General features: G+C 35.7%; 1 protein-coding gene across 1 annotated transcript; it reads left to right on the forward strand.

Annotated features, from left to right (window-relative positions):
• Nucleotides 1–3,891: 3,891 nt before the first annotated feature.
• Nucleotides 3,892–11,307, forward strand: LOC107449770 (uncharacterized). Its single transcript, XM_016065415.3, has 3 exons — nucleotides 3,892–4,079; nucleotides 7,310–7,359; nucleotides 11,026–11,307. The coding sequence occupies exons 1-3, from the start codon at nucleotides 3,917–3,919 to the stop codon at nucleotides 11,176–11,178; spliced, it is 366 nt and encodes a 121-aa protein (XP_015920901.2). The 5' UTR covers nucleotides 3,892–3,916; the 3' UTR covers nucleotides 11,179–11,307.
• The last annotated feature ends 2,368 nt before the right edge of the window (nucleotides 11,308–13,675 follow it).

The following is a 13,675-nucleotide window of genomic DNA, read 5'->3' on the forward strand; positions in this document are numbered from 1 at the left end:
TTATTCAGGTTGGTTAATTTATTTTTTTGCGCTCTGTATATAAATAATATATTTGAGTGAGTACACACATTTAATCCTTTAACTACGAATTTTAAAAAATGATTTTTTTTTTGTCCTGTTTATTATTCAAACGGACAAAATAGGTCACAAATAAGCCAAATTTAGTATTTCGGATTTTTCTGACAAGCGGCTATCAATTCAGAGGCTGGGACATATATGTCCCAGCCGTACTTAATGGTGGGATACATATGTCCCACCTGTAGTGATCGACTTACTACAAGCACATCTATCATTCCGGAAAAATTTATTACATGGACTTTTTTTTTACATGGAATGATACAGGGTGAAGCAATCTTCGCGTAACCCGACATTACACATTGGACAACTCATATTTGTTCTTTTTTCTAAATGCATTTGAGAAAATATGAATAAAATATGAATGGACATAACAATCCCAATGAAGAATACTAGTGAGATATATCTGTCCCAGCTCAAAATCACAATGCTATTTCATGCAAGAAACTTTTTAGCGCCATCTAGAAGATATTTGACACATGAAACAAGTATACTTGGTTCGACTCTACGACTGGGACATATTACAATGAGTTTCAAAGTGCTTCTCACCCCATTAGTAATTTTTAAACATTTGTTGGGACAATTGAGTCCCGTTAGTAGCCAAAGGGTTAAGACTTAGATCAGTTAAGTCTCAACCCATGGTTCTCAATATTACTAGGAGAAAAAATTTTAATAGCAAAATTTTTTCGTATGGGCTTAAAAAAATGAAATACAACTGGTTGGTGTGCCATTTTAATTACCAATTCAATACATATTGTAAGTTAACTACTGATTATAATAAATGTTAAGACTGCTTTTAACTTTTCATAGTAGAGGCTCGTTTATTCGGTTACTCCTTCTTCAGTTCTTAAACATCCATTAGATTACATTTTTCCTTAAATTGTATTGTTTACTGTTTTAAATCGGTGTATTATCATAACTAAAAGAAATTTATAACAGTTACACCTCGTTTCGTTTGGGCGAAAAAACCTTACAATTAAATTTCATTGGCTTATAATTAACAATTGCAAATAAGAGCAGCGTTTGATTTTGGCAAGGCTACTAATTAGAGTTATTATCAAAAAAGGTATTATCTCAATGATACCTTTCATACTTTACCTGGTGGGGGAGCCGGGATTGCCTGGTCCGTAAGGCGCTGGGCCCATGTCCGAGAGTTCGAACCCCGCCGGCCTGTAGTAAAATGACTGGTGCACGTTAAATCTGTCGAAGTCCTTCCTCCATGTTCCCATAACAAATCAATATCTCTGGGGGTACTGGAGATCGATCGTTCTATCATTCAGGTCAAAATTACGATCTGTGGATGAATGAATGGGTCCGACTTATAAACGGGTGCGAAGTATGATATGGCAGAAGTCAAATTCTTGGCCATGAATTGCGCCACCGAAAAACAAGAGACGCACACTCTACCTTAAATTTGCTCGGTTTCACCAAGCAGGCTTGCCCGTGTGACAAGTAGCACTAGAAACAACAACATACTTTACCTACACACTATCATTTGATCAGTTTTCGAAATGGCACACAGTTTTGATTATTACTCGAAACCACTGAAATTATTTCCATGTATCTGTCGTGAGGATAAGATAGAAAACAGTGCTGTACTACTTCCTTACGCACCTCTCGAGTCATAACTTGCATGTCGTATATAAAATATGTAGATATTGCTCAAAAGAGACCTAATAATGAGTATGACAGTATGCGGCACCATAGTACAGTTAACAGCCATTTTGAAAGGATAAAAAATTAATCTCAATTATTATTTCGTAACTAAATTTTATAAAAATACAAAATTATTCTCAATAAATACTTAACATATAACTAACTACTTAAATTATTACTTAAGACAACATTACAAAATGGACAAAAACTATGTCGCCAATGCCCGAGTTTATGGTGACACATAAGAGTTGCTGTTGTTGTAGTTGTGGTTCAATTACGTCGCACTAGAGCTGCACAATTGGCTATTGGCGACGGTCTGGAAAACATCCCTCAGGATGATCCGAAGACATGCCATCACCATTTTAATCCTCTGCAGAGGGGATGGCACCCCCGCTTCGGTAGCCCGACGACCTGCACGCGAAGTCGAACACTTTACGATAGAGCACTTTAACGAGGACCCATACAGCACACCCTCGGTCCCTTCGCAGGCTGATCCAAGTGGTCACCCACCCGCACACTGACTGCAGTCAGTGATGCTTGACACGTAAGAGAAATATATAGAGAAGTAGGTAGGGTTTTTTTACGTCGCACTAGCGCAGCACAATGGGCTATTGGCGATGGTCTGGAAGACATCCCTCAGGATGAACCGAAGACCCGCCATCGCAATTTTGATACTCTGCAGAGGGGATGGCTCCCCTGCTTTGGAAGCCCGATGATCTAAGAGCGAAGTCGAGCACTTTATGATAGAGCAGTTTAGCGAGGACCGATACCGCGTGCCCTCGGTCACTACGCAGGCTGATTAATGAGGTCACACACTCATTTGCTGACTGCAGCCTGTGATGCTTGACTTCCGTATTCAACTGTCTTTATTATCACTCCACTGTGGGACTAATTAGTAGTCGGATTAGTAGTTCCACTGTCATCTTATCAATTTCTGAACAACTCCTTTTCTTTTAAAACTCGAATCCACTATCTTTTGTATCGGTATTCGTTCCCACTATCATCTTATCAACTCATATTCAGAAGAGAGAAGGAAAAAAAACATCAACCAAATAAATGCAAATGAGTGCTTTTTAATTTTATAGTGAAAAGATTTCAACTTTCTCAACAGGCAGTTCATGCTTCTTTTTTTAACACATTTCGATAGTGAATTTTTAGTTTTAAATTGCTGATCAAAATATACTAATTCGAATCAGGAGTTATTTGCCATTGAACGAAAATGCTACATCTACTATTTGATATTAGCTATACTTTTTATGCTTTAATTGGATAATTTGTCTAGATGGTTTTTAATTCATTTTTAATTTCATAACCGTCGTTGAATAGCCGACCCAATTTACGACTACTAATGCTCAACTCCGTCGTCTTGTCATTTTGAACCCAATCCAGAGGACAAGGGAACTCCTGGATCAAGTATTTTGAGAAGTTTGCCTTCGTGCAGGACTTTTTGGTGGAACTGACACGCATTTGCATTACATGGAGAGGAAAACCTTCCACGGTTAGCCTGACACCAACGGGACACATGATCCGTCTGAAACTGTGCATATTTAACGTGAGCACTGAGGTCGGATGGGGAATTCGTATCGACCCATCACCTTCGCTGGGATTCGAGCCCCGGTTCTCCTGAGCCATCTTTCTGGATGGTTAGTTTTTTTACAAAAAAAATGGGTACAGTAAGCAAGCATTTTTTTTTAAATAAAAAACAGGCTCAAAAAATTAAGATATATATAAGAAAAAATCAATTTCATCGTAGGTTAAAAAAATCTCCGTGTATGATAATTCATTTAAATTTTATTGATAGCAGTTTTTGTCTGATAAAACGAATGAGATTTTTCATTTTTAACTGATTGTTGTAAATGGCACCTAATTCATTGGGAGGTGATTTCGTTCGCAAGATCACACGAAAACGATCGTCGTAAAATGGAACCTTGTTAAAAAAATAAATGGAAGAAAAAGAACAATCGAACAATAGGTATTGTCTCGTGTGTGAAGGTCTCATTATCGAATCAATGGAAGGAATTTTTTTTTGTGTGGATTTTTTTAAAAGAAAATGGTTCGACAGATGGCGCCACAATCAGAACAACTGGTTTCGTTTCCGTCCTATTGTCGGCTTATTATTTGCAAGGAAAAGATCTCCTCTATAAAAACAAAACAAGAAAATGAAAAGGTTTTTACATTCTGCACCATGAAGGTATTGTTCATTATTGCAGTAGCAACAGCGGTGGTGTTCACCAAGGAAGTGGAGGGATTTATGCGTGGAGGATTTCACCCCATTCCACCAAATCACCCAAGAAACATGTTCCCGGCATGCAACGATTTCTTTTACGCTATCGACAGGCAACTGCATGGTAAGATATTCCATGTTAACACTCCCTCCTACGTATTCTATTCTAACCGTCGTTGAACAGCCGACCCAATTTTGGGTTTACGACTATTAATGTTCAACTCCGTAGCCTCGTCATTTTGAACCCAATCCAGAAGACAAGGAAACTCCTGAATCAGTACCCCCAAAGGTATGATTTGTTATGGCCTGGACTTTGAGACTCGGCAGATTTAATGTGCATCAGTCACCATTTACTACGCGAGGAATCTTCGGCCGGCGGGGATCGAACCCAAGACCAATTGGACATGGGCCCAGTGCCCTACCAACCAGGCTAACCCGATCCTTCCCTCATACGTATTAACCCGTTGATCACGTGATTCTCGTATGACGGTACAGGATATAACAGTGTTCCCCAACCCCCGGTCCGTGGATCAAATGGTACAGGGGCGCCCATTTCATTTTGAAACTGAATTCAAATTTCTAGAGTTTATACCCCAAATTAAAAATATCTGTGACCCATTAAAATTTTCCGACAACCTATTGCTATAAAGCGGGGTTTTCTGCAATAACAGCAACCAAAACAAAGCAACGGAATAAACTGGACAACACACTCGAACCTTCTCATTGCAAAGAAACAAGCTCAGGGTTCTCATTGATTTAACGTTCTAGTAAGTTAAATCGCTTTATATTTATTTTTTTGGTGTAACTGTATTTCATTTTGGAGGCATGCTTAAATACAATTAAATTAAAAATTAATGAATCAAAATAATCTAAAATATAAACAATCAACGTCGTCTCCCCCCAGCAGGCCGTGCTAAAAATTATCAAACGTTGACGGGTCCGCGGTGATAAAAAGGTTGGGGAACACTGCAGCTGCCCATGATCACACAGCCGTGATCTCAATCTGATATTCTCATATGTTTTTGGAGTGCGTGAGGAAGCGCTGCTCTCGATTTTTACCAGTCCTGAACGTCCAGTTTGGAATGAAAACAGTAAACTAACCGAAACAAAAGTCTAAAATTAGTTTTCAGTTACTTACACATCACAGCCCGTTTCACTGGGAGGCCTTAATCATATTCCATTTATTCCTCCACGGATCGTAATTTTAACCTGAACCTGAGAAGGATCCACATCCATTTCAGTACAGCTACAAGTATTGATTTGTCACAGGAACGTTGAGGAGTTCGAGACTACGGCAGATTTAACGTGCACCAATCGCCATTTAAAACACGAGGAATCTTACGCCGGTAGGATTCACACGAACACGAGCCCAACGTCCTACCAACCAGGCAATCCATACCCTATACTTAAGATTTAATCTTGAACAATTCTGTTGTGCTATTATTGAAAACAAAAATGTTCAAAAAATGACTTGAAATATTAAAATTATGTTTACCGAAGAAATGTGTTATATTATAATGTTAAAATATAAAAAAATTTGCAAATTTCAAAGGCTTGGCGGAAGCGTTAACAGGGTGCGTAGCCAAATTATTTATCAAAAATAAGCACCTTTTAAGCACTCGAAAAATACTTTTAAGCACTTTAAAAAAATATCAGAACTAGGCAGCGTTGGAAAGTTTTTGACAATTAAGGGTTTTATCTTGTTTTAACAGTCATGTCAAAAAAAACTTTTGTCATTGTTTTTGTCAATTGTCAAAAATCATGAAATTTTGAATTATGTAAATTGAATGGTGTTTTCATATCCTACGGACTGAAATTACGCCGAAATAGATAAGGGGTTGAATTAATTGTAAAAACGTTGGATAGAACAAATGTGAACTGTGTCATTTTGCATAATTCGATGCGAAAATCAACATAGTAATAGGAAAATCTCATTTTGAAAAAGGGAAAACGAAGCACTTTTTGAAAATACCCAATGAAAAAATCACCTTTAAGGGCTTTTAAAAAACGAAAATTGAAAATAAGCACCTTTAAGCACTTTTTAAAAACGCTACGCTCCCTGGCTAAATGTAAATGATTTACAATATTTACCATCTCATAAACAATCTTACTATGCAATATGTCTGTCTATGAACACACACAAATTTTAAAACCAATAACAATTTCCATTTAAAAAAGAAAGCAAAAATTCCTACTTGGAGATTGAAATCAAATACATAGTACAATTATGTTCAATTAAAGAGCTTTATTGATAATAAATTAACCACTGTTTTAAAAAACAAAAGAAAAATGAAAAGAAAACTTCTAATTCTCTCGATTTTCTCAATCAGATTATATATAACTGTCGCCAACCCAATTTTTGGGTGTACGACTACTAATATTCAACTCCTTGAAAATTTGAACCGAATTCCAAAGACAAGGGAACTCCTGGATCAAGTATCGGGAAAAACTTACCTTCATAGAGGACTTTTTTCTCAAAAAAAATAATAATAAAAACCCACATTAGGGTTACATGAAGAGGAAAACCACGAAAACCTCTTACGATCAGCCTGATGGCAAGGGGACTCTAACCCATCCACCACTGAGGATGTTTTACGTCAGAACTGAGGGCTTTCGCGATAGCTTTGTTTTTATTGCTTTAATTAAGAAACATAAATTCTAACCTACAGTTCAAACTAGATCCTATTACAGTTATTTCTAAAAATTTTTTTTATAACTGTCGTTCAACAGCAGACCCAATGTTTAGGGTTTACGACTACTAATGTTCAACACCGTAGCCTTGTAAGTTTGAACCGAATTCAGAAGGCTAGGGAACTCCTGCATTAAGTATTGCGAGAAATTTTCCGTCGAAGAGGACTTTTTAACAAAACAAAAAAAAAAACACATTAGATGAAGAGGAAAACCACGAAAACCTCCCACTATCAGCCTGATGGCAAGAGGACTCTAACCCATGATAGACTAACCCTGATAATTTTGAACCCAATCCAGAAGACAAAGGAACTCTTGGATCAGAAATTGGGAGAAATTTGCCTTCGTAGAGGAATTTTTGATGGAACTATCCCGCATCTGCGTTACATGAAGAGGAAAACCACAAAAACTATCAAGGTTTGCAGGACGGCAAGGGGACTTTAACCCATGACCCATCTACCACCAACGATGTTTTACGTCAGCACTGTGATCGGCGCGAGCAGGTAGCGGAATTCGTATCGACCAGTCATCGCTGGGATTCGAACCCGGTTCACCTCAATAGAAGGCTCTATTCCCTGAGCCATCAAAAGATTTGAAAATTTATATTTCACAGCAGATCTGTCATTTTTATTCTAGAATAAAAATGTGAACATTTCTTTCTTTCAGAAAACGAGCGACAATCGGACCGCCCGAGATGCGACTGGCAACAATATCAGGTAAGTTCATTTTAGTATTTGGAAATGTCGTGTCGTGAATTGACCGTTCGATCGATTTATGTTTAAAATATGGACATTTAAGTTTATAGTTAAAAATGATATAAAAACTTACACATTTTCTTGCCCCACCATTACTATATGAAGTAACACAAAATAATGATTAAAAATTATTTTTTGCATTTAATTGAATAAAAAAGCATTTTGCAAATTTTTTTTAGTTCGTTCAAAAAATTCCTAAGCTCGGGCAAAATACGTAAAAACTGAAAATTCTGACTGATGACTCTGTAGTTTACGTTAACAATCTGTAAAAAAAAAAATATATGTTTGTGTTCAGTGAGATTTTGTGTGTCTTTACGTTTTCCTTTACGTAATCCTTTTACGTTTTAAATCGTAAAAGGATTATTCAACTCTTTTACTTAACAAAGATGCTTTCATAATTAAAAGCAACTCATATCCGATTTCTGAAGAGCTATTATTATCGCGTCCCATATAGCCTTGCCTTAAAAAGTCATTACGCACTATTCTACAATAATAGAATATAAGTCACTTTACAGTATAGAATAATTTCATGAGTTTCTTAACAATTTTCTAAGTAATTTTTTTTTACTTTTAAAAAGAACGCTCTGAACAATCAGGGGATTTTCACAAATTTTATTTTGTACTATTATTAGTCCCTCAGTGGACTGATCGTTAAGACACGGTTCCCAGCAGATCACCGAAGTCAAGCATCACTGGCTGCGGTCAGTGTGCGGGTGGGTGACCCACTTGGATCAGTCTGCGTAGGGACCGAGGTCCGCGTATTGGTCCTCGTTAAACTGTTCTACCGTAAAGTGCTCGACTTCGCGTGCAGGTCGTCGGACTGCCGAAGCAGGGGTGCCATCCCCTCTGCAGAGGATCAAAATTGTGATGGTATATCTTCAGATCATCCTCAGGGATGCTTCCCAACTCTACACCGAAAGCATTGTTCAGCTCTAGAGTGACGTAAATGAACTACAACTACAACTTGTACTATTATTAAATGAGATGCATCAAAAATGCCACCGGTATTATGGGAATCATCTCCATAAAAGAATGTTTAGTTTCGAGTGTTTTCTATCGTTACGTCATCATATTTTGGTGTCTATACTATTATTGTAAGGTATTATCATTAATTATTAAATTTTGCCTTATGATGCAAAATGAAATTTGTAGCAAGCCCCTTATCTTTTAGAGTTTTCCTTTAATATGTACAAAAAATATTTAGAATAATGTTAGAAACTTGATAATGAATTTTTCCAAGATAATCAAATTGAAAATTTTTCATTAGTTACGACAGATGAGTCTCTAAAACATCATGAAATTTTTTAAAAATTTTTTCGCGCATGCTCAGTATAAATGAAATACTTTAAATCACAATTTTTGACGAATTATTTCTAAATTTTAAAATAATAATTTCGTAATTAATGAAGGACTGCACCGAAACTATTGAATATTTTATTATTAAATATATTGAATAGTTTTAAAGTCATAGTAAAGAAAAACATCAGACAAAAAGATTAGTTTCTTATCTTAAATAATATCTCCGTATATATTTAAGCTAAGTTTATAAAGTTTTATGCGGTTATAGCAATTCCTATTTAGATCAAAAAATTTTTTTTTAATTTAATTTGTTATAATACAAATAAAATGCAAATTATAACGAGTGTGAACTAACAGTAGGAATTAATTAAATTTGATTAATAAATTAATATTTGAAACAAACTGTATTAACATCATCCACTACAAGTTTAAGAAAATGTATTTGAACATGAGTGGATGAATTAAAAGTATTTTTATTAACGATTGAAAATTTGATTAAGAAAAAATTTAAAAATTGCAAAAACAAAAAATGAAAGTGCCTCTTCTATTAATGTAGGGTAGTGTATGTTTCTAGACTACTATGAATTAACTGTTTACCTTTCAATGCTCCAAAAATGGAACATCGTAAAAAACGCACTTAAATGTTTTTTTAATTTTATATTGTTAATAGCTTTTTTTGTGGTAAAGTTTCACGTTATTCAGATAATTCTTTCTTAATTCGGCTACTGCTGCTAATTTACGTCGCACTAGAGCAGCACAATGGGCTATTGGCGACGGTCTGGGAAACATCCCGGAGGATGATCCGAAGACATGCCATCACAATTTTGATCCTCTGCGGAGGGGATGGCACCCCCGCTGCGGTAGCCCTACGACCTGCGCGCGAAGTCGAGCACTTTACGATAGCACAGTTTAACGAGGACCCATACCGCACACCCTCGGTCCCTACGCAGGCTGATCCAAGTGGTCACCCACCCGCACACTGACCGCAGCCAGTGATGCTTGACTTCGGTGATCTGCTGGGAACCGTGTCTTAACGATCAGTTCACTGCGGGACCTTAATTCGGCATTTAAGCTGTTATAATTATACAATACATTAAGAAAAGAATCCTGTTGTAGTCGAAAGTCTAATAATCAGTGTGAGCTGATAAAATATGCAAATAAAATAATGAAAACTATTTGTAACTTGAAAAGAAAATTTAATTACCCTACTTATAACTTTTTTACTTCATTAAATTATTGTCCAGTAACTGTTCTCATAGTCAATAATGATCACAATAAAGACAAGAGTTTTTGTTTACTTTTTTTTAAATCAGCAATACATTGCTTAGTTGTTAGCCATCGTGAATATTTGTATTTTATTTACTAAATCAGTCTGTACATATTAACAAATCAGCTATGTAAAACAATTTCCATACATAAAAACCAACGGGAGTTTTTTTTCTTTTTCTTCCTTTAAGCATTTCATAACTAATTTAATTGTTTAAGTACAAAATTCTCAAAGAATATGTTTAATAGTTTTAATATAGCACATTCCCTCATAGGAAATATATATCTTCGAAACAATTCTAACAATTTGAAATTTTTTTTAAAAATTAATTTTCTCTTTATTAATTTCATTAAAATAGCCATTTTCTTAAGAATGAATACCTATACTATTTAGTTAAGAGTAAATACCTTATATTTAATTTTACTTTATATGCTTTACAGAACGAAATTTTTAAAAAAAATTGTTTTTGATAGCAAGTTTTAAGAACCGGAACTTTACGAACAAGTCCCTCAGTGGACTGATTGTTAAGAGTCGGTTCCCAGCAGATCACCGTAATCTAGCACCACTGGCTGCTATCAGTGTGCGGGTGGGTGATCACTTAGATCAGTCTGCGTAGGGACGGAGGGTGTGCGGTATGAGTTCTCGCTAAACTGTTCTACCATAAAGTGCTCGACTTCACGTGCAGGTCGTCGGGCTACCGAAGCGGGAGTGCCATCCCCTCTGCAGAGGATCAAAATCGCGATGGCATGTCTTCGGATCATCCTCAGGGACCTGACCGTCGCCAATAGCTCATCAACAAAAGACCGTCGCCAATAGCTCATAGTGCAGCTCTAGTGCGACGTAAATGAACTACAACAGCAACTCATTTTTTTCAATCAATTTCTTACACGAATAAACTTTTTTTTCAATCAATTTCTAACACAAATGAACTTTTTTTTCAATCAATTTCTGACACAAATGAACTTTTTTCGATCAATTTCTGACACAAATGAACTTTTTTTTTTCAATCCATTTCTGACACAAATGAATTTATATTCACAACTTTTTTTTTCTGATTTCAGCAAGAATGCTATTTCGAGAAATTGGTGAAAGCACGAATGGACGTGCAAGATATTCAACCATCGACCAGCTGCACCAATCAGATGAGAGATTTCATGAGTGGTGTCAACAACCCCACAACCCCACGAACTACTACAACTCCATCTTATGTTTGAAATCCAACATTCTTAAGAAATTTCTATTGAATTGTTGATTAGAACATAATGTAGTTTTTCAAAACGTGCTTTACATTCTTTTTTTCTGATTAAATAAATAAAATAAAAATTCTGTGGAAAATTAAAAAAGTACTGGGAATATAAAATAAATAAATATCAATGTATGGTATAATACGAATAATGACCAACTCAAATTATATCTAGAATGTCACAAAGGAAGCTGTAAAAACCAGGGCTCGAAAAAACTCAGAAATTTTAAACGCCTCCCGAGGACGGCTAGTCCAACAATGTCCTCCTTTGAAACTAACCCGTCGCTTCTAAATAAATAAGAAATATAATTTTCTCTTATTTATTACTAACATGTACATAAATTGCAGATTGAATTACTAGTTACTAGGATTACATTATACAGTAATAAAAGAAACACTAGGTCACTAATAGTATTTCTTTTATGAAATAATTTAAATGACAAAAATCAAGTTATCTGGAATGTCAATTTATCTACGTTTTTTAAATGAATCAAATATGACGTTTGCCTGTTCCACAATCAAGCCAATGATTTACAGAGGTTTCTGCACAGAAATCTGAGAGGGATTTTCCATTTAGATACATGTTCATAATTGCGTTTAACGCTTCTTGCTTAAAAGACCAGTACGTATTGTGTTTTTTTGTAAGTTCATTGCCGAAAAGCCCCTTTCAACCGCTGCAGTATTCCCAGACCGAGAAAACATCAATTCCAAAGAGCGCAGCATGTATTTCTAGATTAGAGGGTCATTTTAGAAGTGAGGAAGCTAGACTCTTGTAAGATAACAAAAATTGAAAATGTATCACCCACATTAACGGGAAAATGGCCGCCCGCGCGGATTTTTTTTTAAAGCATTATTGTGAATATTTAAATTGTTTTATTTTATGACCGTCGCTGAACAGCCGACTCAATTTAGAGTTTACGACTATACTGATGTCCAATTCCGTAGTCTTGTAATTTTGAACCCAATCCAAAAGACAAGGGAACTTCTGGATCAAATATTGGGAGAAATTTGCCTTTGTGGAGGCCATTTTGGTGAAACTAACCTGCATTTGCATTACATGGGGAGCAAAACCACAAAAACTTCTCACAGTTAGCCTCGTGACAAGAGGACCTGTGATCCGTTTGCCACTGATGATAGCAGCATTGTGGTTGATGCAAGCTGGATGCGTAATTTATATCAACCAGTCATGGCTGGGATTTGAACTCGGTTTAACCCATTAGAGGACAAACACTCTATCCTCTGAACCATCACGGTTCAACTTTAACTATAAACAAGTTAAAAAACAGGAGATTCGGCAGGTATGTAGAAGTAATATAAAAAATTTTTAAATATAAATGACGAAACTTCTTCAGAAGTTTTGTAATTTATATTAAAACGCCAAAGAAGTTTGATAACTATTTCTAGCAGATTCGCTACAGAAATTTGCTTCTTTCTTACATTAATGTTTAGAAGAAGAAACGTTGATACATACTGTTCATTTATTCTATGTAAATGGTATACGTTTAACTGTAAGAAATATTGAATTGTGCAAATTAATTAAAACTGTAAGCACGAAAATAAATGAAAGAGATTTATTATAATCATGATCCCACATTACAGTCAACTGTTTTAAAAATCTTAATGCTTTCAGTGAGAATCCCTCAAAACTCCCAGAAAACATTTTACTTTTTTCCTAAGAGTGCTTTCATATTAGTTTCATTCTTGAAAGCATTGAATATTCTTGTCTTTTTTATAGATTTGTATTGAATATTTTTTTTTATTTCCAATGAACTGCACAATCGGTCTTGCCGATGAGCAGACCTAGTGCGTTCTCCAGCGGTGGTATCCACTCTTTCAGGACCACCACAATGGGTGAGATACCGTTGGTCATGTTAATTTGGACGTCTAGTTTCTGCCACAATAGATGGCAGCACCGAGACTCTATTTGGATGCTAAAGTGCACTAGGAATTTAATTTTGCCGGAAATGCCAAGAGCCAATAAGGTACTCCAGGGATCTTTTACATGCCGCATAATCATACTACATGGCCGCTGAGGATTTTCTGCATCCCGAAAATCCGGTGCCTGGAACCCGCAGACTTGGGCTCAGAAGGCCGACGACAAACCAACTGCGCCACCCAGCTACTATATTATTCAATATATATGGGTCATTCTCACAAAAAGGTGATCTTTTAAGTCCCTGAGTGATAAATATTAGGAAATACAGATTTCTTAATATTTTTTTAAATCATTTTTCGTGAAGTTCTTAACTAACAAATCATATGCATTTCTGCTAAATGTATTTAATATTTCATTCTTATTTTTTAATAAACATGACTTCAAAATCCCCTCCGTGGACGTCCCTACGTCTGTGGCACAAAATAATTTTTAATGCCTGTTAAACAATTTAAATGTTATTTTAATGATTTTTGTAGTTTTACCTAGTTAAATGTTTATAGTAACTTTTTATTTAATATTTTTTTAAAAAAAA

Source organism: Parasteatoda tepidariorum, chromosome 10 (genome assembly GCF_043381705.1).
Source record: "Parasteatoda tepidariorum isolate YZ-2023 chromosome 10, CAS_Ptep_4.0, whole genome shotgun sequence".
Taxonomy (NCBI): domain Eukaryota; kingdom Metazoa; phylum Arthropoda; class Arachnida; order Araneae; family Theridiidae; genus Parasteatoda; species Parasteatoda tepidariorum.